Consider the following 26,204-nt stretch of genomic DNA (forward strand, 5'->3'; position numbering starts at 1 on the left):
CTGAGTGCCTTATGACCACAGGCTCTGTGTGCTGCCCATTCCCAGGGGGAAGTGATTAATCCACTTTCTCTTTAGTGCTGGAGCATCTGGATGCTTCCTGCAGGGTGATGGGGACATTGCCACCGAGTCACACCTGGATTTAAGCCCAGGCCTGGCTCAGATTTGTCTGGCGAGATTTAAAACTAGATTTTTTAAAACCTCCACTGCATGGAGCCAAAAACCAGCTCCCACTGGAGTATTTGTAAACTGGAGCCTCCAGAAACACCACAGAACACTTCCCCCAGCCTAGGAAGCGCTCAGAGACATGGATTTGATCTTTGCTCTGTGTTGTGCAAGAGCTTGGCATAGAAGCCGAGTTCCTGGGGCATCACCTGTCTGGCCTAGCAGAGCTGGATAACTCACTGGGACAGTGTCTTCCTCCTGCTGTAGCCCATTGCCCGGGTTAATGGGGTCATTCTGTCCTCTCTGGGCCACCGGGCAGAAGTGTCACCCCCAGCCTTTCAGCCCACCCCTTATCTGGGAGTTCTGGGGCCAGGCAGAGTGCCCTGGATGAGACAGCAAGTGCTGCCCGAATCCAAACTGCATTTGCCAGGAGGCAGAAATTCCTGTAACTCTGGGCACCTGGGAGCACATTGCCAATGTCTGTAAAATTTACCTGCTAGTTCCACAGAATCACAAGGTTGGAAGAGACCTTCAAGATCATTGAGTGCAACCTGTTCCCTGACACCTCAGCTAAACCACGGCACCCAGTGCCACATCCAGTCTTTTTTTAACCACATCCAGGGATGGTGACTCCACCACCTCCCCGGGCAGACCATTCCAGTACTTTATCACTCTTTCTGAAGGCTGGATGTGCCTGGAGGGTGTGGATGGGTCGGCGGAGCAGAAACCTGAACAGAAAGGGGAGGAGGCAACAACAGTGGAAGCAAAAATATTTGGGGATTGGAAGCGTGCCAAGAGAACTGTTCGCAGGAAACCTTTCTGTTCGGGCAAGGTGTAGGAAGTTTTTTCCTTCCCCCTGCAGTCGATGACCTTGCAGTGGCGCTCGGTGGGGCCGGGGTCGCGCTCTGTCCCATAGCGGCGGGCAGGGGGATGCACAAAGCCCCGCAGCCGCTCTCGGGCGGTGCCAGGGCCGGCCGGGCCGGGGCAGCGGCGCGGTGCCAGCCCGGGCCGGTCCCTGCGCTGACGTCCCGCGGGCGTGTCCCTTAAATCCCGCACGGGAGCGGCGCGGGGCAGGCGAGCGGAGCGGTGCCGGAGCAGGAGAGATGGCCTCGGTGGGTCCCCCCGCAGCCTCCACGCAGCCCGCCCTGCCCTCCGGACCCGCCGTCTTCAAAACCATCCCCTACGCCTTCATCCTGCCCGAGATCGTGAGTATGCCGCGCTCCTCTGCCTCGCGGAACCCGCTCCTAAAATCCCCTGAAACCATCCTGAAGGCATCGTGGCTGGGAAGTGACATCTTGTCTTTGAGCTGAATGCACGAAGTATTCCCGATGGGGTTTTTAGGAGCAGCTTGAGGACAAGGTACACTCGGCTCCATCACAGCCTGTGTGAGGGTCTCGGGCTGCCCTGGGGCTGGGAGAGGCTGAAGAGCTGCTGGCTCATCCAGGGCAGACCAGCAGCTCCTGTTATCATGAAGCAGCTCTCGTTACCTTGCAGAAATGGCTTGAAAATCAAGGGAATTTTCCTCTCTGTATCAAGTCGTTCCAGGGGTTGAAGGCAATTGGGCGCCTGGTAATGTGTGATGACATTCCATGAGTCTTTCAATTGCTTCTGGGTCCAGAGGGCATCCAATGGGACTGGCCAAGATTGTCCCTGATGTACTTTGTCATGGTGCACGGGGCTGGCAACCCACACACCCTGTGCCCGTGGCAGCAGGCTCAGCTCCCTGCTGCAATTCCAGGGATTTTCACCCACTGCAGCTGGGATGGCACAGGGTGGCGTGGGCTCATCCTGATAACCCCGTGGGCTTTTTGTGCTCAGTAAATATTTTGGGTGGATCCAGAGCGAGCAACTCGCTCCAGGCTGGTGTGTGGAGCTGAGAGGAGAATTCCTTGTGCTGTGATTCCAAGCCCCGGAGATTAACGAGCGGGCAGGGCTGGGTTGAGGCAACCGCTCACTTTTCCCAGATAAAAGCACATTTTCTGGCTTCTCCACCAAATCCCTCGGGGTGAGACATTTCCTTGTATGCAAGGCGGCAGCAAACCCTTCCCTTTCGTGTGAACACTCATTTCCCATGAGTTTTCAGGGAAACCGGTGCCAACTTGCTTGCTTGTTTCCCAGAGCACCAGGATGCTCTGGGAAAGATGCAGGGGTTCCGCTGGCTGCTGCAAGCTGGCCCAGGAGGGAACTGGGGAGGAAAAGAGCTTTTCCTCATCCCACACTCATCAGCGGCGCCTGTTTGTCCCCGGCAGGTCTGCGGGACCTGGGTGTGGATCCTCGTCGCTGCTACCTCCGTCTCCTTGCCGCTGCTGCAGGGATGGGTGATGTACGTGTCCCTCACCTCCTGCCTCATCTCCCTGCTGCTCCTCTTAAGCTACCTCCTCGGCTTCCACAGGAACAGCGAGAACTGGAAAGTGCTGGTAAGGAGAGGATGGAAGGCGGGCAGATGTTGGCAGCAGCAATGTGGGCGCAGGACCACCACGGGTGGTGACCCACCAACACTTTCTTCCTTTTACCTCGACTGGCAAGCCCAGGGGAGCTCTGCTGTGAAACCACTGCCTGGGAGGGTTCAGTCCCAGGCCTATCCAGGCACCTGTCCCCCCCCTCTGGGGCACTCACAGGTGCCTTGTTTTGCAGGACAGTTTGTACCACGGCACCACGGCCATTCTGTACATGAGCGCCGCTGTGCTGCAGGCCAACGCCACCATCAACTCTGAGTCCGGCCCCAACGCGCCGCTCAACTACCAGCTCAACAGCGCTGCCTCGGTGAGTGCCGAGCACCCTGCCGGGCTGCAGGACACGCAGGCACCCTGCAAGGGCAGCAGCACGTGCTAAAGCCACAGCAGAGCCACCCCAAGCCGCACAATGCCAGCTGGGCAGAGTTCCTCAGCTCTGTGGGTCGTGCAGCTGGCGTTGGCTTCGCAGGGTCCACCAGCTCACAGACAGCCTGACGTGGCCGGGTGCTGGGAAAAGCTGAGGATTTGCCTCTCCTTTGAGGGTGGAGGGAGCTGTATGCCGGAGGCTTCCCCATGCTGGGAGCACTGGGAGGAGATGGGGTTTGACTCCACCAGCTGACCCTTCCTCTTCTTCCTCTCGTGCAGTTCTTCGCCTTCCTCACGACCTTCCTGTACATCCTCCACGCCTTCAGCATCTACTACCAGTGATCCTGGCAGCACCAGATTCACCTTTACAGGACAAGGGCTTTCCAGTGTGGGAGACCCTGCTGTCCTCCCAAGGTGTCTCTGCCCCAGCCCTGTCACCGGGCCACAGGAACAGCAAGTCCTTTTGCACTTCATCACAGGAGGGACTTTGCTGGCACACGTTGGTGTGCCTGTGGACATTTCCTGCCTTGTCTGGGGGAGGGACTTGCAAGGGGAGGGACTGGGTGCAGGCCCCAAGCCTCCAATACCAACATTCTGCCAAATATTGACAACCATAGGAAGAAAAGAAAAAAAATCAAGAAAAAAAATCACTGTTCCTTCAGCAAACAACTCCTTTCTTATATAATTTGCCTTTCTCCGGTTCAGCTCCATTCCTCCCCAACACAAGTTCGTAACAATACAAGATTGTGTTCCTTGACTTTCAGATGGTTTCATTTGGTAAATGCTGTAGTTGGAATAAAGTGTCAATGGACAGATTTTGACTACTCTGTAAGCTGTGTTCACTGAAAAAGCTCATTTTACTTCCCAAGAGTTAGAAAAGAAACAGAAAATGTTCACTTACGGAGCTACAGATTTTAAACAAGCAAATCATAGAGCCCATAGGAAATTTCTAGATGTAGTACAAAACTACAGTGTGAAAAGAATGATTACACGGGAGGAGAACAGACATTTACAGCAGTTCTCCTGCCGTGTCTCCTGATTCCCATTACAAGACCTGCAGCTGCAGAGTCCGGGCACTGACACCGCTCTCACGGAGCACCGCTGTCACTGCTGTCCCTCTTCCCCATCCTGGGAAGGACTGGAAGGAGCTCCCTCCTCTCCCTGCTCCAGGCAATCCTGCAGCTCTGGGACACTGTTGGCTCGCAGCACATCCAGGTAGAGCAGGTAGTCCTGGAGGCAGGCTGGCAGCGGCAGCTCCCGGATCACGCGCTCCGAGCGCAGGCGCTCGCTGCCCAGCAGGGACCGGATCTCCAGGCGGCACAGGTGGGACAGGGAAGGAAGGAAGGCTGGAAAATGGAATCCCAAGTCAAACACAGAGCAGCTCTTACCACACCAATATTTCCTTTTTTATTAGTAAATATAAAGAGAGAATTTAATCTCCATTTCCCCAAATAACTCCAGTTTTTTTAAACTCCAAAAACATCCTCATTAACTTCAAACATTCTAAAGGAAGTATTACTAAATTACATTATCACTTGGACAACTTAAAAATTATTACAGACCCTTTTAAAGAAGAATTTTCTTTGAAAGGAATCATTAACAAAGACACCTAAGTGTAGTTTCTCAGTCACATAACACATGACCTGCTTTTCTCAAAGCTGAACTATGAAAAATTCCTGCACAACCAATTGAATCTTTTTGGCTGGTCACATTTTGATTGTGTTTGATTTTTATGGTTTGCATTTAATTACTGTCCAATGTTTACAAAACAGGACAGATGCTTCATTGAAAATACAAATCAAATTAGAAAAGCAAAGCATAACTAAGTAATATTGTCATCTTCTCCTAAATCTCCCCATCGGCAGCCTGAAAGCTGGATACATGGAGATATTATTTTCCTGCCTGTATTCCTTACCAAAATGGCTCTTGGAAGTCCAAGTGAACTTCTCCTTGTATTGGGAAAGGTGTTGCTCCACAGTTGGAGGAAGTCTGCTCCAATTCATGAACTCCAGGACAAAATTAAGGACATCCTCACTCATGGAGAAAATCCTGTGTAACAAAGACTTCTCTAAAGTACCTTTTAAAAGTATTTGTAGATTACAGAATAAAAGACCAAAAAGCATCACATGTGATACACAAGATTCATTCAGTCACTGAGTTGCAAACTTGTAGTGTGCTTACTACAGCCTGCAGAAAGTACAAACATTTCATAACTCTAAGTTTAATCCTGCAGCGCCCAATTACATATAAAACATCACCAAGCTGTTGTTCCTATATGGAAAAACTTCAATAATAATAATAATAATAATAAAAAACCTCACTGGAATTTTTGCCACATTGTGTTAAACAAAACAGTCTCAAACTGCATCCGTTTCCTCTCCTCCCAGCCTTGGCCCAGCTTCACTTCCCATTTGTTTCCCATCCCTCCTGACCTATTTCTCCCATTGGAATTTCTTCTTACCAGGGCTGTATTAAAGTATTGCACGCACAATTTGCAGCTAAATTTGGGGGTTAAGTAGAGATGTTTGATATAAATTTGGGAAGTGATGCTTTATTGCTACCCCAGAGAAAGGCAATTTCCAGTCTGGCTTTCTTCCTAAAGAAAATTGTTTTACTACTTCCAGACATGACGTGTGAATGATTTATTTCAGACTTTCCACAACCCCTCCCGTTCCTGATGGTGGCAACAGATTATCAAGGGCCATCCTGTAGCAGCTTTGCACACCAGCACGAGATGTTTAAGTAAATAAAGACAAGGCTCCCTGCTTTACCAGAACTTGTGCATGAAATTCACGGGGTTGAAGCCAGCCAGGAGCAGGCAGGGCAGCCATTCCTTGTATTCCTTCTGCACCGTGCTGCTGGAGAGGATGAAGTCTGTTAATTCCTCCTCTGAGGGCAGGGAGCAGCCAGACCTCAGGAAGCGCCGGAACAGAGCAAACTTCTTATGGCACAGGCAGTGTGCCAAGTTGATCCCACGCAGGGTGATGCCATATTTCAGAAGGACATCAGTGAACTGATAATACCTGTGAGCAGGAGAAGGAACAGGGAATCCCATGAGCTTTGCCTCAGAAAGCACCGACCACTTTTTACATCTGTCTGCAATAAAACATTTCAGAATATTTCTATTAAAATCCTTTTATCATTACCCACTGCAACAAGGTAATAGGGTAAGGACTGAGAGGGCACATTACTCCACAGAAGTGGTGACATGTGTTACCTGCCTCGTTCACAGAGCAGTCACCCGCTCTGCGTCCCTTCCTAAATTATTTTTTATAAAGCAACACCAGGACAAAAAGGGAAAAATGGTGTCCAAGGATTTTTAAAGGCAGCTTTCTAGGAGCAGGCTACAAACTAAATTCACTACTAACAAACCTCGTTAATTTAAATGGCAGCCATAAATAAATTATAAATACGCCATAAATAAATTTCAATCCATGTACAAAGAAATAATTTGTTAAAGTCTGAGAGGATTCAAAAGCTGTTTTTGAAGATGTTCTCCTTAGTGCAGCACATGCGTTACATTCCAGGACTTCACATTAATATTCCCAAGGAAATGGGAATAATGAGGAGTGTCTGCAAAGGGGGAACACACTGGAATTCTGGAAAAATATTAGATAATAGACAGCAGTTGAGGGAAGAAGGTGGGAAGAAACATTGGAAGACTAAGAGAAGAAGGTGGGAAACACTAAGAGTAGTTAATTAAAGCAAACATTGTTATGAATAATTCCAAAATAGAAGAGGTTTGCTTACTGCTTTTGGAAAATCATGCACATGGGGGACCTGCAGCTGAAGTCCAGGCACTCCTGAGCATCTGGGCTGAAGCCCTGCTTGAGCAGCATCTCCAGGCACTCCCCGTCCCCGCCGTAGAGCGCCGAGTACACGGGGCTCACTTTGCCCTCACCCTTGTCACAGATCCGGTCAGTGACGGGAATCAGCAGCTCCAGTATCCTGCAGGTGTTTAAAACCTCTGTTTTCTGATCTTATTGCAGTGATTAATCTTAAACTACAGCCATTTTTTCCACAGGGTCATTGCAGCTTTGGAAGAAAATCGTGTGTTTTCACTTTTGAATTTGCAGCTTTATAATTCGATACATAGACCCCTGGCAAATGTTGTGCTTTGGGATGGATTTGGGCTGGAAATAAGTATTTTAAACCAAACCAGGATCAGCTACTTCCTATTACCCAGCAACTCTTTTTACAGCAACTTAACACCACTGCACATTAAATCCCAACTCCAAGGAAGTTTGGAAGCAAACTGTAAATGTGAGTTGCAAATGAAACTAATTCTTAGTTGTGTGAAACAGAAAAATCATTCTGTTTACAGCTCACACCCCAGGCCACATCACATTAGTGACAAACACCAGTTCCTTTGCTGCTGGAACTTACTGGTGCTGCATAAGAGTTGCCAGTGATGTATCACCATTTATATATTTAAGTGCTGTTCATGTGTGAATCATGGAGTTCCTGAGAGATCCTTCTCCCCAGTGGTCTACTCCCAAAACTTCCTTCCACTCTTGGCTCGCTGCTGTGGAGCTGACTTGTATATCTGAAATTGGGCAAAGCTACAAATGCATCTCTGGAAATATTAAAGAAACTGTTTTTGTGGCTTTGATTTTTCTGGCTGGTCCAGCTAATTCAATATTTACATATAATTACTTCTGCTACTTAATATAGAACTCTAATTAGCAGCTGCTCAAGTCATATATAATGTACAACACAGTTATTTGCATTTTTAAATGGAAAACTAAAATGGCCATGGAGTGAATTGGTATCTGGTTCGGCACCATGGAAAACCCTCTAAATTCATTAGGTTATGGATCAAACCCAGGTTAGACACTGAATTAAAAATCACATATTCATAGAATTGGTGGGGTTGGAAGGGACCTTCAAGGTGATCCAGTTGTAGCCCCAATGGGCAGGGTCACTTCCACTACCCCAGGTTGCTCCAAGCCCCTTGCAACCTGGCCTGGAACACTTCCAGGGATGGCACAGCCACAGCTTCTCTTGGCAACCTGTGCCAGGGCCTCCCCACCCTCACAGGGAAGCATTTTTCCCTAATATTTCATCTAAATCTACTCTCTGTCAGTGTGGAAGAAACTACTAAGAGACATTTAAAACACAAAAATAATCAGAACTTCTAAACTACAGACCAGTTTGAACACTCAATTTTCCTCCCTTTTAGGGTTGAACTTCCTCCTTTGGGGATCAGATTTGTGTGACCAGGACCTTCTGTCTGAATGCCTCTGCAACCACCTACTTTGCATGGCCCATCTCAGCTGCTGCATGGATGGGTAACTGCCAGTTATCCTCGTTGCAGTAGAGGTTTGGGTCTGCCCCTGCAGTCAGCAGCAGCTTCACACAATCCAGGTGTCCCTCCTGCGCAGCAATCAGCAGGGGAGTGGCCCTGTCCTTGGCCTGGCAGTTGACGTCTGCACCTGACACAAAACAAAACCAAAGTCGCCTCCATCAGTCATTATCTTTCACAGGGTGGCTTCAAATCCAGCATTTTCTCCCCAGCAATAAGGAAATAAAACCCCTAACATTTGAAATGACAATGTGCAGGAGCAGAGCTCCAATTGCATTTAGTGGGAGTGTGGCCAGGGAAATGGAGGATGGTGGTTACCGTGGGACAGCAGCAGCCTCAGACTCTCCAGCTGGCCATACTGAGCAGCCACAAACAGAGGGGTGATCCCAAAGTCATCACGACAGTCCTTGCTGGCCCCTTTCTCCAGGAGCATCTGCATTATGTCAGTGGAACCCTGAAATCAATGGTTTTATTCTCACCCAGCAGGAAAGCGAGGAAATCACATAACCTGTTTTTCCCCACATGCTCCAGATAGAAACAATAAAGCCCACAATACATCCAATATTCTGAAGATGCACTTAGAAATTAATGGTAAAAGAAATTAGGCAAGTTCAAATTGATCACTCTTGCTCATTTACATGATAAAGTCATTTGTATGTGTTAGAACCATTAAGCCAACATATTTTTAAGTACAAGCTACGGTGGTTTAGGAAAAATTACCTGACAAAAATGCAGTAATTATTAAATAAATAATTATCCCCCAGAATACATGACTTACACCAAAAATACATGATGTGCTCGCAGGTTACCTGAAAGGAAGCTTGGTGCAAAGAATTCCATCCAGACCAAGAATGAGAACCTTCAATATTTGCTCCGTGTTGGAGCAGGAACTTGACAACCTCTGCATGTTTATTTTCAACAGCTTCCATACAAAAGTAATAAAAAGAAAAAAAGTCTTATTGAAGAATTTGAAAAAGAAATAATTTAAGTACTGGGGTTTAAAAGCTCAAAAGGTCTCACTGCCAACTTCCTGAAACAATAATCATAATTCCTTTAAACTTGCCCATTATATACTGACTTGCCTTTTATATTTAGATCCCCAAAAGAGTGCTGGGGAATGGAAATTATGCCAAAATTCCCCCAAACTTGGAAAAGACTTGGAATCAAAGGTAACATGGCATTTAATCAGATGATTTAGATTCTGGATTCACTGTAACAGAAGTTTTAAGCATTCAATTAAGTAAAACATAAGTAATAGAAAAATGCTAAAATAATGGACCTTAATTGCCAAACTAGGAATACCAAAAATAAGTCTTTTTACACAAGAATTAGGGAGGAATTATAAAAATCAAAAAGGCCTTTAAACAGCCTCATACAGATGTAATCCTGAACCTCCTAATCTTTTTCTGTGCTTGATGCAGAAAACCAGTTTGCTTTCATAATTTTGTTTTGAAACACTGTCTGAAGCAGATTTACCCATAAACAAAAGGTTATTTCCACACCTCTGAGTCTAAAGCCTGGTATTTAGAGCTACAAAAAGATGCAACATGGCAGGCAAGTAGGAAATTCTGGTGAGCTTAAACTCGAAAAAACTTGAGTTTTAACTGGTGAGTTCAAAGTCTGGGACTTGAGGAAAGCTCGTGTCACCTAGGAAGAGTGGGGTGGTGGCAGATTCGGTGGTGACGTTGTCGGGATCAGCCCCAGCTTCCAGGAGAAGCCGGAGACATTCCAGAGAGCCGTGACGGGCCGAGAGGTGCAGAGCACACATCCCTTCAAACGTCCTCGAGTGGATGTAGTCATCGCCTGGAGCTGCAGAGGAGCATAACGAGGGGGGAAAAGGGATATTTGGCAGTGAATTACAAAATACAATCATTTTAAGAAAATAATGGAGTTATTTGAGATATGTGGCCTATGGAACACCCATGAATATGCTGTTATCACCTCAAGGATAACCCATGAATTGCAACGTGTTGACTTCTCTTTACCGCAGTTGGGAAACCACACAGAAAATCCCCAAACAAGAATAGGATAAATCTACATAACTTGTATTTTCTATGACAGGGAAATTTAGCACAAAACCACACTATTTCCCATTCGGTTTTCCTCACCTGTATCAATGAGCAGCTTCAGGCACTCACTGGAATTGTGCGCTGCCGCTTCGTGGATGGGCAGCCACCTCCTGTTATCCGGGACATCGACGCTGTATCCCCGACTGATCAATTCCCTCAGTATCTCAACGTTTCCTTCTCTGGCCGCAAGGCCCACGGCCGAGCACCGGTCGGAATAGGCTTCCGTGAAATCCATCCCTGGCATGGAATGCTGCATGAGGAAAGGAGTAGAGCAAGAAAAAAAAAAAAAAAAAAAAAAAAGAGAGAGAGAGAGATGTCTGTTGGTACAATATAGATATGGGGGGTGGGGTTGTTTTATAGATATGAGGATTTGGTTTGGTTTGTAGGGAGATGGTGGCTTGGGGGGCTTAGGGAGAGGGGTGGGTTGGGGAAGGTGGTTTGTGGGTTTTGGGGGAGATGGTTGAGGTTTGAGGTGAGGTGGTTGTTTGGAAGGTGTTTTGGGAGGTGTTTGGAGATTTAAGGGGAGGTTGAGCTGGAGGAGAGATAGTTGTTTATGGGGTTAAGGTGTGTTGGTACAATATAGATATGGGGTGGGGTTGTTTTATAGATATGAGGATTTGGTTTGGTTTGTAGGGAGATGGTGGCTTGGGGGGCTTAGGGAGAGGGGTGGGTTGGGGAAGGTGGTTTGTGGGTTTTGGGGGAGATGGTTGAGGTTTGAGGTGAGGTGGTTGTTTGGAAGGTGTTTTGGGAGGTGTTTGGAGATTTAAGGGGAGGTTGAGCTGGAGGAGAGATAGTTGTTTATGGGGTTAAGGGGTGGTTCTTTGTGGGGTCTGAGGGCAGAGGTGGCTGGGGGCTTTGGGGCGAGGTGAGTGTTTGTGGGGACGTCGTTGTTTGCAGGACTGGGGGGTGAGGCAGGTGCTTGGGGGAGGTTCTTTGTGCATTTGGGGGAGGCTCTCCGGGCCGATGAACACCTCCCCGAGAGCCGTGACAGCGCCGGCCCCCCCGGGCTCCGCGGCCGGAGCGGGGCCGCGGCCGCCGCCTCCGCCCGGGGCCGCCCCGCGGCTCTGCGCAGGCCCCGCCGGGCCGGGCCGCCATGTGGGTGTTCGGCTACGGCTCCCTCATCTGGAAGGTGGATTTCCCCTACCAGGAGAAGCTGGTGGGGCGCGTCCGCGGCTACAGCCGGCGCTTCTGGCAGGGCAGCACCGACCACCGCGGCGTGCCGGGCAAGGTGAGCCGGGGCCGGGGGGAGCGCGGCCGCGCCGGGCCCGGCTCAGGGCCCTGCCCCGGCCGGAGCCGCCGCACGGAAACCCAGGGACAGCACAGCGCTTCGGGGAGGGCTCGGAAATGCCCACATTCGTCATTCAGGGCGTTAAATACCCTCGGTGAGGGGCGGGTGTCGGGCTGTGCGCAGGGAATAGGAACAGACAGAATCACTGACCCAAGTAACGCCCGGCTGCGTTTTAACTTGTTTTACTCTCAGGTGGAAATTCATGGATTAGGAAGTACTTGAAGTTCTAAAATTCTTCACCGCTTGGAAAAGGAGAAAAAAAAAAAAAACAGCGAGAAAAAGAAACTAAAATTACCAGTGAGGATTCCCAGTGTCATGTGTTTTTAAGGATAAGGTATAACCTGCACCCAGGTGACTCCACTGTAAACCTGGAGCAGCTTTAAGAGAGAAAAAGCGTCAGGATTATTTTAAAGAACGCATCTTGCTTCGTGGAAGGTTCCATCCAGATGTAAAAAACACTCATTAGAATCTCTAACATCATAAAATAATTTGCACAGAGCTCAAAGAACACAGCTTGAGCCACCACTGACACACAGTAAAGAACAGCAATGAGGAAAAACCAGTTCTTACAAATATACAACAAATCAGATGTTAGCGGTATTTTAAAAATATTTTCAGAGGATTATTCCCAGTAGTACAAACAATAAATAATTCCTCTGATCAATAAGTATTTAGTAATTTGTTTCTTAATGTTTGTTTTGGGTAGTTCCAGGCAAGACAAGGACTCTGCAAGCAATTAAGTAAATATCCTGCCCTTCCTTAGGCAAACAGATCCTTCTTCCATCACACAACCCACCTGAACACAAAGTTCTCCTCAGTACTGCCCTTCATATTAAATCATATTAGATTTAAATTAAATTCTATGAATTTAGGCTACATTTACAGGCATTCTTAGCAAAGACAAGAAAGTTGATTTCCATCCACCACAGAATGCCTCCAAAAATCTTCGTGACCCATTGCAAGTGCACAAGTCAGAGAACTATCAATGACCACGGAAAAAACATTACAAAAGGAACACCAAAGTTATCTTTGGTGTATCATGGGAACAGACTAATTTCTCCTCAGGAAATAGGAGTCATTTAGTGTTCATGTAGCTTTATTGCCTTCTTTTATCAGTCAGATCAGGAATAAATTGCTCATGCTGGGAGAGAACTAGCTTGCTGCCAAAAGCAGCAATTTTAAACTGCAGATGCAGTTCAACATAGGGTTTTATGTTTTAAAGTTTTATACAGCAAACTTCAGCTATTTTATTTCCAGTATTTACAAACTGGCTTCTTAGTTTTTCCTACAAGAATTAACTTACTGGGGAAAACAAGCCATTTGGAAGGTATCCTCCCTTCCTCCAGTGAGGCTCCAAGGGCTCCTTGAGGACAGTTTTAAATTAATGAAACTCTTAATAATCACTGTTATTGTATTGTTAATTAATTGTCAGTGTTTTAAATTGCAGTGGAATTTAGTCTGGACAGCACATGTAAAGCAAGGACCTCCCAGTTTCAATTCAAACCCTCCCAATTTGTGCCTTTAATTTTTGTGTCACAGGCACTGTCCACCCAGAATTTAACATGTTTATTTTATCTAATGCACATCCAAAGCTACTCCCCAAAAATACTTACACTGGATCTGCACCTTATTGGAATTGTGCTGGATTAGTTCTCTGAGTGTTTCATTCCTGTTCCTTGGTTTTTTCTCATTTTGGTTTGGTTTTGCTCATGATTTAGGGCAAAAGCCTCTGACTAAATTATGATTTCGTCTTTTAAATTTTAGCCTGGAAGAGTTGTGACCCTGGTTGAAGATGCTGAGGTACAGTACTGTTGCACAGCATGTCCTGTTGCATTTCCCCTCATTAATTTTTGCTTTTCTGTGAGCAGATAACTGTCTTATCTTTAGGGAAAAGTTCTCTCAGTGTTTCCCAGAGTTACACCAATGGCTCTTGACTGATTCAAATAATCAATATAAACTAGAAGTAGTTTGGATCTATTATTACCACAGGGATATTTTAAGGTATATTCTGGAATAGTCACTTTGGCTATCCTGTTGTGAGATGTAGAATTTGACAGAAAGATCTATCAAACGTACATGATTTGATATCAACAGTGAATGATAAATGTAATTGCTTTAATTCCAGCTTCACAAGGTTTGACCAGGTTGTGAAGGTGTCTCAGCACACCACACCAGTTCAGGTGTGTAACAGGTGTAGGTGACCTTCGGGTCCCTGCCAAACTGTCACTAAACAGAAGGGACCTGGTCAAAATTCCTTCAAATACATTGTTATTTAAATTTGTCATTTTCAGACATCATTTTTATGAGGTTAGGGATAAACTCCGTGTCCTTTTTGCCAGCTCCAGGCCATTTACTATTCCAAATATTAGCAAAACAAGAAATTGCTCTGTTAGGAAATCCTGAGCCTTAGCAGAAAGAGGATGATCAATCTGCGTGATCATTCACTGATAATTGCCTGAATAAAGCAGCCCTTTCACTCTGGACTCTTACAAACACTGCCAAAAGCAGCAGAAGGGCAGAAAATCAGTTTCCTGAAAGCTTTGCCTAAATGCAGTGATTTCTGAGTACCCTTTTGACCAACCCTCCCCGCCCAGGGCTGCGTGTGGGGCGTTGCCTACCGACTCCCAGCTGGGAAGGAAGGAGAAGTGAAGGCCTACCTGGATTTCCGGGAGAAGGGCGGCTACAGGACCACCACGGTGATCTTCTACCCGAAGGACGCGTCGGTGCAGCCCTTCGACGTGCTGCTCTACATCGGCACCCGCGACAACCCCAACTACCTGGGCCCCGCGCCGCTCGAGGACATCGCGCGCCAGATCCTGGGCGCCGCCGGGCCTAGCGGCAGGAACACCGAGTACCTGTTCGAGCTGGCCAACTCCATCAGGAGCCTCGTGCCCGAGGACGTGGACGAGCACCTCTTCTCCCTAGAGACGCTGGTCAAGGAGCTCTTGAGCAAGCACCAGAATCTCAACTGCCTGTGAAGGAACCTCTGAGCAGGCTGGTTCTGGATTCAGAGGAGGGGTTTTGACCACACTGATGTGTGGCAGTGAGGAATGCTCCTCTGTATTGTGCTGTCCTAATTAGTACTGCGTATCGTAATTAATGCTGCATTCAGAGTAGGAGTTGGTTACTTAAAACTGCCAAAATAATTATTTCAGGAGTCGAGAAGGGAGAGCGACAAAAGTCTTCTGAGTTTGAATTTGGTGTCTCAGCTTTTCACCCAAAGACTACACCTCAAGACAACCACTTAAACTTCTCTTTATGTTTTATTATTATTTCAGGTTTTAAATAAATCTTTAGAATATTTTTGAGGTCAAAATCAGCATGCAGAGACAAGTTCCCTAGATTTAAGTGATAGTTTGCTCTGATCCCAGACCACAGTGCAGGAATACTTCTAAGTGGTTGGCCTAAATTGTGTAGTAGAACATTTATATCAACATTCAACTCCTCTGAAATAAAGTTATGCCACTGAATTAGTCATCTCACCCTTTATATGTTAATTTATCCTCAAATGCAGAGGATAAACCATTTTATTGTAAAGGAAATAATTCCTTCCCTTGGCTGCTGATGTCAAGCCCTGAAAACCAAAGCTCTGGGCACTCTGACTCAAACAAGCCATGACCTATCAGTGCCTCATTTTAATTTTCAATCCTAATACAAACAAGAACCCCAAAATATTAAAATTAACTAAGAGCATGACTTGAAGTCACAACACAGCAAGAAGAGACACTCTTATCTCTGTTATTTCAGCTGCTGCTGTGGCCCCCATCTCTTCGAAAATCCCAGCTGAAAGGACAGATTTTAGTTTCAGGGATTCACCAACAGAAGGTAATTAAGGAAGGAAACCTCTCTGCAGTAACCTTAGGGGTGTGCATGGGCATCCCAAGAGGGTTGGGAAGCCCCCAGTTTAGGCTGGCAGGCTTCCTGATGCAATCCGTCCCAACATGGACTTGTCCTGCTCCTCAAAACTCTATTTTTATTAACTTTTAACCGAGTATATTTTTATATCTTAATATAAAAGGTTGTGTTTCAAACACCACATAACATCCTGTTTTCCCATCCAGGGGATGTGTGTTTAGTAGCAGCCTGGAAGCCTGGATTCTGCATCAGTAATTGCAAAAAAAGTGTGTTTTTCCCCTAAAAAGGTTGACCCTTTCTGTTCTTTACATCTTCCTGGTTTATATTTGTAAAGGTAAAAGTGTGCAATGGCACTTTCTGCTTTCTTGAAAATTCTTCTTAGGTTTAAAAATTCTTTCCTCAGAGACTTATCCTGTTCCTTAAAACAGAGCAGGGGATGCTTGTGCTCAGTAAGGATCCAGAACCATCAGGGTGATTTCCCCTTTAAAATGCTAATTATTTAAGTACTGTGATTCTGTGTAGCTCCACACTCTCTATCTTTGTCTCCAAGGCTTTGTTGGTTCATTTGCTTCCTAAACGCATAAAACATTGCAATAATACACGTTCCTGTGTACGACTTCAGTGCAATAAAAACGCATTACAATGACTGGAAATTTCCAGAAATGTTATGTTTAAAGTGTGTCTGTGTGAGGGTGGACATCAAGGTGTGTGTTCATTGCCCCTCGCTGTTGGGGCTGAGTGACAACACACAGGGGCTACTATAAACTGTGGCACATTAGGAATTAATTTATGCATGGGAAATATAAATAAATAATTTGTTCTTGCTCTGTGGGATTAAAGCCACTGCTCTGCCCCCAGCTTTGGTCCCTACCAAAACCCTCCCAGATCTGTTACCTCAAAAAATTTAGACCATTTAGGCTTCATTTTTTTTTTTTTCTGACTGGTTAAATTCAATCTCTATTTATGCAAATAACGATTTTAGATCCGTAGGCTTCACTACACAACCACGCACACAAAGAACTGCTAAACCTGCTCTCAGAAAGTGTCTGGGGAAACAACAGGGACATCCATGACTATTTAGAGAAGGTAATGCCGAGAGGAGGGAGAGGGAAATCCACACTTAAGGGCTGGACTCCATCATCTCCAAGGTATTTCCCAACCAGAATAACTCCAAGGTTCTGTAACAAGGGGATTCTCTGTAGCATGGCCAATTAACTTCTCCCTCTTACATCCTTCAGTTTTTTATCTGCTCCATGTTTCCCATGGATCTGATGGGACTGGCCTAACCTGCTCTGATGTTAACCTGACTGCTGGCCCCCTTGGGTTGTTCTCAGGTGTACAGATACACACACATATACACAGGTGTATAGAGAAACACAGAGGAGCCCCTGACGCGCTCTTTTACACTCACAACCTCATATCTGTTAGTTATGTTTAACTCTTAGCGTTGCCACTGGTGACCAAAGTTAATTACTCGCATCCCACTCCCCCCCTCCTCTTACTCGCCCCCATTTTACCCCTCCCTCCCTCATTCCCTCATTCACACTCCTCCCTCACACTCATTTCCTCGCTTACACTCCTCATTCAAATTCCTCACTCCCTCACACTTCTTCTCCTCACTTCACTCACTCACCTCACTCACTTCACTCACTCACTCACTCACTCACTCACTCACTCACCTCACTCACCTCACTCACCTCACTCACCTCACTCACCCATCACCCCCACCCGGCCCCTCGGCTCGCTCCGTGCCCGCCCGGCCCCTCACCTGCGGCGGCGGGCGCTGCCCCGGATGCCGGAGCCGGGCGCTGCCCCGGTTGTTGATCGCGGCTGCCGGAAGCCGACGTGGCGGCGGCGCGGCGCGGCCTCGGCGGACGGCCGCGCTGCCCGGCCCCGGCGCTGCTCTGCGGGCTCCTAGCGGCCGTGGCCGCGGTGGCCGAGGGCGGCCGAGCGCTCCCGCAGCTCAGCGACGACATCCCGTTCAGGGTGAACTGGCCCGGCACGGAGCTCAGCCTGGTCGGTACCGCGCCGGCCGGAGCGGGGCCCGGAGCTCCCGGAGCTCCCGCCGCACAGGGGGCTCGGGTGGGGCTGCTCCGCCGGCGGAGGGAGCCCGGCGGCTGGAGAGAATCCCGGGGGATTCTGTGCCGAAAGCGGCGTGGGGTGCAGGGGGATGGCTGGGGCGGTAGGGAGGGTCTGAAATGGGGGAGCAGGCGTGAGGGGCATGGGGCGGATCGGGGACCTGGCTGGAAGCAGAAGGTCCAAAGCCCAGGCAGCAGCAGCAAGCAGCTCCCAGCCAGCTGAACCTCCAACCCCCCCGTCTTGTGGTATAATTAAATGCCAGGGAATACTCTGGAGCACCGCTCAGGAATTCAGGGGTGTTCGTAATGAGCAGTATCCCTGCCTGGCTGATCCGTGGGTTGGTTGTTTTCTCAGCCGACCACCGGTGTGTTGTACAAGGAGGACAATTATATCATCATGACCACTGTGGATAAGGAGAAGTACAAGTGTCTGCTGCCATTGATAGCCAGTGGCAACGAGGTGAGTTCAGGCGAGGTATTCTGTAAATGTAAACTGTAGCTGAGTCTTTACCAGATCAGTTTTAATATCCTGAGATTTCCTTCTGTTGCAGGAAGAAGAAAAGGACTATAAAGGTCCTACTCCAGGGGAGCTGCTGGAGCCTCTCTTTAAGCAAAGCAGCTGTTCCTACAGAGTATGTTACTTTTGTCCTGTTCATTAAATGCCAATTAAAAGGTTACAGGCCAGTGCATGTCAAGGTTTTAGGGTAGTAAATGAGATACTAATACAGTCTGAAACAAGGTCTTTACAACCTTATGCCATAATATTGCTGACAAAATTCTGTGTGATTAAAGATGTCAGAATTCAGATAAATGGGTTGCTATGGTAGGAAAGAAAAATACAGATTTTTCTTTTATTTTTAATTTTTTTCCTTTGTTTTATCTGTGTGAGTCAAGGAAATCTTCTCTGGTGTGTTTGTTTGGGCAGCACTGAGACCACTCGCTGCTCTCTTGTTTTTGAGGGTGCTCCAGCATTTTTGCTGCAAAAGCCAAATTGGGTGGTTTTGTGGTGTGTAAATATATCTAAAGATAATTTTTGAATTGTATTTTATTTCTAAGATTGAATCTTACTGGACTTACGAGGTCTGCCACGGGAAACACATCCGTCAGTACCACGAGGAGAAGGAAACGGGGCAGGTAGGCTGCTCACAGCCCCTTCCCAACGGCACAGTCCTGCAGCAGACTTGAATTGTTGTAATAATTGAGCACAATTCCGTTTTCTTCATGCAGAAAAGCTGCATCTTCATTGTACAGGACATGTTTTATAGCATTATCACAAGGCACTGTGTCAGATCTTACTGGTTGGCAATACACTTAGTTCATTGCTCAGTACATGGTATTTTGCATGTCTATTAAACTCATGTATTTTTAGTTAGTTTACATACTCTTTTACTGATTCTTATGAGACAGATCTCTTGTTATTACAGATTCCATTTGTTCTTCACCCTAGAAGTAGATTGTTGTGTTAAAGAACTCTCATTCCCAAAATTATTTCATATTGGAACTTGCAAGCTTTTAGAAGTGACAAACTAGCTTTGGCACTCTAGCAGAGCAAGGCCTGATTTCATAAGGCCTTTCTTTTATAACTTCTTTTATCTGTTTGCAACATTGAATTCCCTGAAAAAAACTTGGAAAGTGGTAACTGATGTTTGTTCTGATTGTAGAAAATAAACATCCAGGAATACTACCTGGGAAATATGATAATGAAGAACTCGCTGTCAGAACCAGGTGTGTTTTGAATTATTTCATTCTGCTGATAATGAATTTTTTGGGTTTTAATTATTCCTGTCGGACCAGTTTGAGAGCTTTTTTCAGGGAAGCTGGCACAGATCCTCAGAAATATCCAAGTGCCTAGAGTGAGACTTGGGTGGAAATGAGGTCGCTGAGGTCCAGACTCAAGGAGCAGTTTAGAATAGATTTTTGGAGCATTTTTTACCTGCAGATTAGTTCAAAGAAGTCTTCCAAATCCACAGACTAAGTGTTCACTCAGGGTTGATGGAAAGAACAGAAACAGAATGGAAAATCATCACCCAGGCTGGGGTGTTTGTTTCATTCTAGGCTAGCGTGTGAAAGGCAGACACCTTTGTTTTCCTAGAAGTGATGAACTGGAATGCTGCAGTCTCTTGGGGGGGATTTAGTGCTGTTCATGCCACTTCTGGGTCTCTGGCTGCAGCCCTGAGTTAGGGATCTTAGTCCTGGGAAGAGCCAGGGCCTCAGGACGTGCCTTGTTTGGCCTTTCTGGGTGGGTGGGTGCAGGCTCTGTGCAGAGCACAGAATGTTTGATTTGAGTCACCCATTTTGTGGGGCTGGGTGTTGAAGCCTGATGGGACCTCAGGTGACCATAGCTGAGGCTGTCAGGCTGTTGTCCCTCTGCCCTCCCTGCTTAGGTGGCAGATTGTGTCCTGTGTCCTTTCCCTGCTTCCTGTCTGGCAGCTCCTGCTCCTTCCAAAGCACCTGCCTGTTTCCTGTCCAATTCCCACCCTTCCCAAACAGCTGCAGTGACGTGTTCTGCAGCCCTGCCTTGGTGTCAGGGCTGGATTTGGCCTGTCCTGCCAGCTCCAGGTGGTTTTGTGATGAACTGACGTGTGTTTTGCTCTGTTTGCTGTGGGCCTCAGATCACTGGTTATTTCCTTTCTTTCCTCTTTTGCACCTGCAAGTGGCTCTTGGCAGTGTATAAAGCACCAGCAAATACACAAACCAGAAAAGCTTCTCTGTGAAATTCCTTTTTTTTTTTTTTTTTTCAAGTGCACAAACATACCTCGTTCTTAATTATTCCCTAGATCAAGAAGAGAAGGAAAATTCCAAAGACGGTGCAAAAGAGGCAAGTGAAAACCATCTGTTTTAACTTCTGCCATCAATAGTGGAGGCAATTTATGTATGATCATAGAATCCCAGAATGGTTTGTGTTGGAGGGGACCTCAGAGATATCCAGTGCCACCTTCCACGGGCAGGGGCACCTTCCACTACCCCTCATCCAGCCTGGCTTGGACACTTCCAGGGATGGGGCAGCCACGGCTTCTCTGGGAAACCTCTGCCAGGGCCTCCCCACCCTCACAGGGAGGAATTTCTTCCCAATATCCAATTTAATGATAAGATGTTGTAATTAGTCCCCTCCCAAAATGAATATCAAGAAATGGAGCTGTTTCTGAGCTGCACTTCTCTTGCTTTTAATTATCAGTGCCAGCTCAGAAAATTTATTTAGTCTTCCTACTCAAATTGCTTACACTTATCAAAGCCCTGCAGCACAAAGTGCCTGAGAGATGGAGCTGACTTTCTGACCCATCCCACAGTACTCTGTGCTTCCCTTTCCCCTTAGAAAATGGAGCTGTTCCTGAGCTGCACTTCTCTTACTTTTAATTATCAGTCCCAGCTCAGAAAATTTTAGTCTTGCTACTCAAATTACTTACACTTATCAAAGCCCTGCAGCACAAAGTGCCTGAGAGATGGAGCTGACTTTCTGACCCATCCCACAGTACTCTGTGCTTCCCTTTCCCCTTAGAGGACTTCCCCACTGGTCTGGGCCCCAAAACTCAACTCCTGAGCTGCTCATTCTACAGCAGAGCAATGGGAGTACCTGAAGCACGCTGGAGTTTGGAATTAGTGAGAGCAGGTTTGACCTTCTTGCCAGTTCCCCTTGATTTTCATGCTGAAATGAAGTTTTTGTGTCTGTGGCCTTTGGAGTAGCCCAGGGTGGTGGTTGTGTAGTGTTCTCAGCAGTACCCAGGCCTGAGGAGCATTTTGAAAGTCATGTTGGGGCAGAATGGGGCCATTTGTGGTGGCAGTGGTGGCTGTGCCTCTTGGAAAGCCAAGAAAACAAAGTGTCTGCAGTGCAGCTTCTTTTCCTTCAGCTTCAGAGGAAATGAAGTCTTTTATTGCCTTTTTCTTGGGCAGTGTTTATGATGCACTTGCCATGTCAGGATTTCCTGGAATCTCTTATCAGGAAAGGGCATGTTGGTTCTTTAATCTCGTGAGTGTCTTCACTTGTGGTGGAGCAGTGTCTGGGAGGAGTCAGTGGCCTGGGACAGGGTGACGTGGCTGGAAGGCCAGAGCAGGTGAGGGGCAGAAAGGTCCTGCATCCCTGGAGCGTCCTGACCCCGGGAAACACCCCTGTCTTGTAGCACAGACCCCTGTCTGTGCAGCACTGAAAACCTTCAGCAGCTCAAGCAACATGGGTAGAAAAGAGTCAGATTGTGGGTTTGGGCACTTTGGGAAGCCAGGAACTCCAGCTGCTTCCAGGATAGAGATTTACCACTTTAGGGAATTAATGTCTTAGAGAGGGAGCTGGATGAAACACGAAGGAAGAAACCAGAAGGGAGCAGACTGGAAGGTGTGACAAAACAGGATTTACATTGTATACACCATTAACTTTGTTAGCCACTGAAGGAACAAACCTGAAGGGACTAGACTTGAAGGTGTCATAAGTGGGATTTGCATTGTATACACCATTAACTTTGTTAGCCACAGCCACCAGTGCTGTGGGATCCTCTGGATAAGGAGCAGCCTGGGCTGGGAATGCTGAGAGGTGTAGTGCAGGTGTAGTGGTGACTTTGCAGGGTTTTTTTTGATTCTTTAGGGCCTGGTGCTACAGGTGATAAGCCTGGCAGACCCAAATTGGGTGAGTACCAGGACAGGTCTGAATGTTACAGGAACACTGAGGAGCCACACAGGGTCTGATGGTAACCTGGTAATGCTGGCTCTGCACACACAAGGTGCCAAAGGACTTTGCCAAGGTTTTTGGGATTTTTTAGGGCCTGGTGCTGCAGGTGATAAGCCTGGCAGACCAAATTTGGGTGAACACCAGGACAGGTCTGGATGTTGCAGGAACACTGAGGAGCCACACAGGGTCTGATGGTAACCTGGTAATGCTGGCTCTGCACACAGGAACAACGTTTTTTGTTTCAGAGCAGTCTCAGGAGCTCTGCTGTGGTTGTGACCTGTTCCTTTCCCTCCCCCAGATCCCCACAAAGAACATCGAAGGGCAGATGACGCCCTACTACCCCGTGGAGCTGGGCAATGGCACTCCCTGCAGCCTGAGGCAGAACCTGCCCAGGTCCAGCACAGTGATGTACATCTGCCACCCCGAGGCCAAGCACGAGATCCTCTCCGTGGCAGAAGTCACCACCTGTGAGTACGAGGTGGTGATCCTGACCCCGCTGCTCTGCAACCACCCCAAGTACAGGTACAGTGCCCAGACACACTAAACACAGTGCCCTGAGCACTTCTGTCTCCTCTTCCTTTGTGATTGCTTCAGCTCCATGGTATTTGAAGACTGCAGATACCATGTGTGTACACTTCAAGAGTCTGTAAAACCTAAAAGTATCTTCTCCAACCATAACCTTGACCTTAAATTTAGCTCCTCCCAACATGAGGAGCTCTCTAGAAGCCAATTCCATATGGAGAATTCACAATTTCAGTGTTATTTTCCAAAAATGAAGTGTAGGCTTCTTGTTTCCTCCCCTTCCCTGAACTGTTCCACGTATCTGAGGGACCCCCTGAGTCTTTGGACCTTCCAAGGGGTGTAAAGAGAACTGCAAAGGGAATGTGCCATACAGACAAGGGGGGATAATGGACAGGATTCCTGGATTTACACAGATGTTGGAACATGTGAGTATTTAATCAGGGATCTGAAACAGGCCACAAGGCCTGAAGGTAAAATCCTGCATGTTGTAAACACATGGCATTTGGAGTTACTAAGTGCTGAAAACATCTTTAATGTTTGGTATCCACTGTAAGTTTTCTCACGTGGATGGGTTTGGTCATACTCTGTTATCTGCTGCACTTATCTGTGGCACTGTTATCTATTTAATGTGTGAGTCCTTTAAGCCTCTGTAGCAGTAGGAAAAAAGCACATAAAGTGAAAGGGAAATTGTTCTGTTGCTTGATAAGGATAAAATCTGGAGCTGCTGCCTGCTTCCAAAGGGTTCCTGGCCACCAGCAGGAAACACTGAAAATAAACACACAGGATCATCATTCCCCCCTTACGTCACCTTGGTAAAAAAGGAAAGATGGAGGTGGCAGCCTGGGAATGCTGCCCAGTGGCATCACAGGGATCACAACCCAAATTCCAAGTTCAGTGTCCTTTTCTCCTGTTGTGTGTTCCCAAAAGAGCCCTGAGCAGTGCCTCAGCCTCTGGGGCTTTCCCTGTACACCTGGCATCTCATCCAGGGATGCACCTGCACCACCTGAGCAGCTGCAGAAGCTCAGAGCACTGAACTGATTCCTGTACTCCAAGGTGTAACAGTGACATGTTCTGACCTTGCTGGGCAGGTTCAGGGCTTCCCCTGTGAATGACATCTTCTGCCAGTCCCTGCCAGGATCCCCACTTAAACCCCACAACCTGGAACAGCTGGAGAAACAGCAGGAGATGCTGAAGATGCCTTTTAGGAGGGTTAAGGAGGTAGGATTTGTTTCATTTACTTTCCATCTTTAAGATATTTTGTAAGATGATGTCAGTCTTTCATTGGTCTTTAAGGTTGTTGAAACCATCTGTAACTCATCCTGTTTGGAAGGAAAACAAAGCAAGTGTGGGCTCCTGATTTAAATTTTTGTAGCCTTTGTAGCCTACAGTTCACAAACGTGTGAAGATTTTGAGTGGAATTTTCTTTCTTTCAGCTAAAATTGCCCAAAACAGCCAACCTGATTCACTGTTCAGTAACTTTATATAACTTGTAAGACTTTGTAGAGGACTTAATTGTATCCTTTAATTGCAGGAAGAAATGCCTTCAACGAAGGAAGAGAAATTCTCTTCCATCCACAAGCCTGTGGCTGTTGGGAGCCACCAGCTGTTAACAGTGGGGACAACCCACATCTCCAAACTGACCGATGAGCAGCTCATCAAGGAATTCCTCAGTGGGTCCTACTGCTTCCATGGGGTGAGCAGCAAAGCCACCTGGAATAAAGCTATGTGGAGTACATCCTAATTTGTGTACTTGTTTAGGTTTTATCTTTTCTGTTGAAATTCAGTTTATTTGAGCAGTGAAATGAAAGTTGGTAACAGAATTAGCCATGAAATATTTTCATTAACTAACAGATACGGAGTTTTACAGCTGAAACAGCTGGTTTAAGGTCATGGGGCAAAAGATGGGTTTGCTTTGGGGTGTTCTCTTTGTTTTAGGGGTTCTGTTTGGTTCTTTTTCACACTGAGATTGTTTCTCTCCCCAGGGCGTTGGCTGGTGGAAATATGAATTCTGCTACGGCAAATACGTCCACCAGTACCACGAGGTGTGTTCAGAGAGTGCTGTTAGTTCTTTTAAGTTCCTGTTAAGAAAATACAATCCTCTGGACAGGGTGTAGTGATCAGCTTTTCCTGTTTTAGGATAAGGAAAGTGGCAAGACCTCCGTGGTGGTGGGTACGTGGAGCAAGGAGGAGCACATCGAGTGGTCGAGGAAGAACGCGGCCAGGACCTTCTACCTGCGAGAGGACGGCACCCAGACAGTCAGGTACCAGCCAGGCTCTGCCCTGCTCTCACACCTGGGACACAGGGCCCAGCCCTGTGAAATTTGGGTTAGCAACAGATGAAATAAACTGCCAAGAGCAGCATGTTCACATTTACCCCCCCAGTCAACATCACAAATAAGGAATTATCACAAATAAGGAATTCAGTGCTTCGGATGTGGCACAGAATAATCTTTCAATACTGAACAACTCTTTCCCTCTGCAGTAACTGCAATTTGTTATATAATAGTATAATAGCTATATAGAACAGTAGTATAGTATAATAATATATAGTATAGTATAATAGTATACTTGTTGCTGTTTGTTAGTATATTAAATACTTGATCAATGACAAGGTGCTGGATCGCACCGGTGAACTGACTGCTCTAAAATTGTGTTTGATACTTCCATACCAACTCTTCCATTCTGATCTTTTGTGGCAGGATGGTGTCTCATTTCTATGGAAATGGAGATGTTTGTGACTTGACAGACAAGCCAAGGCAGGTGACTGTGAAATTGAAGTAAGTGGACTTTTACAAAGTGATGTTTTCTGTCTGTTCCCTGGGTCAGAGGGGAAAGCTGCTGCTGTTGTCACAAGGCTCAGAAGGCAGTACTGTTCTGTTAATAAAATGCTGCAGACAGCAGTGAAATACATGTTACTGTGTGCTTATTGCCTACCAACCCCCCAATTTCTCCTCTGTTTTCAGATGTAAAGAATCAGACTCCCCTCACGCTGTGACCATTTACATGCTGGAGCCTCATTCTTGCCAATACATCCTTGGGGTATGTACAGACACGCCCTGAGGTCAGGGCTAGTAGTAGAGCACATCTCCAGGATTATGTTTAACGTGGTCCCTTTCTCCCAGTGACTGTTCCCAGGATTCCTGCAGGGCTGAGTTCATGGTTTGGTCTCTGTTGCAGGTGGAGTCTCCAGTCATCTGTAAAATCCTGGATACAGCAGATGAATACGGGCTCCTCTCGGTGCCCAGCTGAGGACAGCAAAGCCCCCAAGGCCAAATGCTGGCATTCCCATGGGAACAGTGTCTGTGAGCTGACAAAGGCCTCACCAGCACAGCTCTCCAAGCTGAGGGACTCGTGAACCACTTTGTGTATAACTATGTGTATATAAGAGCTTATTGATAAACTTTTAATGATTAAAACCTTGTCTTGCACTTCCTGCCTGGCTCATGTGTGGC

General features: G+C 46.9%; 4 protein-coding genes across 5 annotated transcripts; 3 read left to right on the forward strand and 1 right to left on the reverse strand.

Moving 5' to 3' along the window:
* The first annotated feature begins 910 nt into the window (after positions 1-910).
* On the forward strand, positions 911-3,796 carry MALL (mal, T cell differentiation protein like). The gene is made up of 4 exons (XM_039716941.1): positions 911-1,367; positions 2,412-2,579; positions 2,797-2,925; positions 3,261-3,796. The coding sequence occupies exons 1-4, from the start codon at positions 1,266-1,268 to the stop codon at positions 3,321-3,323; spliced, it is 462 nt and encodes a 153-aa protein (XP_039572875.1). The 5' UTR covers positions 911-1,265; the 3' UTR covers positions 3,324-3,796.
* On the reverse strand, positions 3,750-13,397 carry ASB3 (ankyrin repeat and SOCS box containing 3). Of its 2 annotated transcripts, none has more exons than XM_039716935.1 (10): positions 11,939-13,397; positions 10,395-10,605; positions 9,934-10,095; positions 9,096-9,208; positions 8,605-8,740; positions 8,239-8,416; positions 6,732-6,929; positions 5,753-6,004; positions 4,897-5,030; positions 3,750-4,327 (listed from the first exon to the last, which is right to left on the reverse strand). In XM_039716935.1, the coding sequence occupies exons 2-10, from the start codon at positions 10,597-10,599 to the stop codon at positions 4,086-4,088; spliced, it is 1,620 nt and encodes a 539-aa protein (XP_039572869.1). In that variant the 5' UTR covers positions 10,600-10,605; positions 11,939-13,397; the 3' UTR covers positions 3,750-4,085. The 2 variants fall into 2 exon arrangements, with proteins under 2 accessions (XP_039572869.1, XP_039572868.1); XM_039716934.1 differs by having other exon boundaries at positions 11,794-13,397.
* Positions 11,330-16,161, forward strand: CHAC2 (ChaC glutathione specific gamma-glutamylcyclotransferase 2). Its single transcript, XM_039716940.1, has 3 exons — positions 11,330-11,583; positions 13,408-13,443; positions 14,238-16,161. Exons 1-3 carry the CDS (start codon positions 11,449-11,451, stop codon positions 14,619-14,621), a joined length of 555 nt encoding a protein of 184 aa, XP_039572874.1. The 5' UTR covers positions 11,330-11,448; the 3' UTR covers positions 14,622-16,161.
* A 1,114-nt stretch (positions 16,162-17,275) lies between these two features.
* ERLEC1 (endoplasmic reticulum lectin 1) lies at positions 17,276-26,189 on the forward strand. Its single transcript, XM_039716936.1, is given in 15 exon segments — positions 17,276-17,369; positions 17,372-17,514; positions 17,932-18,036; positions 18,128-18,208; positions 18,633-18,710; positions 19,238-19,301; positions 20,354-20,394; positions 22,529-22,752; positions 23,841-23,970; positions 24,284-24,445; positions 24,735-24,794; positions 24,889-25,013; positions 25,452-25,529; positions 25,716-25,791; positions 25,930-26,189. Coding segments are annotated over 15 exon segments (1,518 nt in total). The 5' UTR covers positions 17,276-17,290; the 3' UTR covers positions 26,002-26,189.
* Positions 26,190-26,204: the final 15 nt, after the last annotated feature.

The sequence above is a fragment of the Passer montanus genome, unplaced genomic scaffold (assembly GCF_014805655.1).
Source record: "Passer montanus isolate IOZ18808 unplaced genomic scaffold, ASM1480565v1 scaffold37, whole genome shotgun sequence".
Classification (NCBI taxonomy): domain Eukaryota; kingdom Metazoa; phylum Chordata; class Aves; order Passeriformes; family Passeridae; genus Passer; species Passer montanus.

Excerpts from the sequence above, each read along its gene's own strand:
- CHAC2 (XM_039716940.1), top strand. The coding sequence starts at position 11,449 with ATGTGGGTGTTCGGCTACGGCTCCCTCATCTGGAAGGTGGATTTCCCC. Across the intron at positions 11,584-13,407 it reads ACCGCGGCGTGCCGGGCAAG|CCTGGAAGAGTTGTGACCCT; the intron begins GTGAGCCGGGGC and ends TTTAAATTTTAG. Across the intron at positions 13,444-14,237 it reads CCCTGGTTGAAGATGCTGAG|GGCTGCGTGTGGGGCGTTGC; the intron begins GTACAGTACTGT and ends CTCCCCGCCCAG.
- MALL (XM_039716941.1), top strand. The coding sequence starts at position 1,266 with ATGGCCTCGGTGGGTCCCCCCGCAGCCTCCACGCAGCCCGCCCTGCCC. Across the intron at positions 1,368-2,411 it reads CCTTCATCCTGCCCGAGATC|GTCTGCGGGACCTGGGTGTG; the intron begins GTGAGTATGCCG and ends TGTCCCCGGCAG. Across the intron at positions 2,580-2,796 it reads GCGAGAACTGGAAAGTGCTG|GACAGTTTGTACCACGGCAC; the intron begins GTAAGGAGAGGA and ends CTTGTTTTGCAG.
- ASB3 (XM_039716934.1), bottom strand. The coding sequence starts at position 11,847 with ATGAATTTCCACCTGAGAGTAAAACAAGTTAAAACGCAGCCGGGCGTT. Across the intron at positions 10,606-11,793 it reads CGCAGCCGGGCGTTACTTGG|CATTCCATGCCAGGGATGGA; the intron begins GTCAGTGATTCT and ends TTCCTCATGCAG. Across the intron at positions 10,096-10,394 it reads GAAGCTGCTCATTGATACAG|CTCCAGGCGATGACTACATC; the intron begins GTGAGGAAAACC and ends GCTCCTCTGCAG.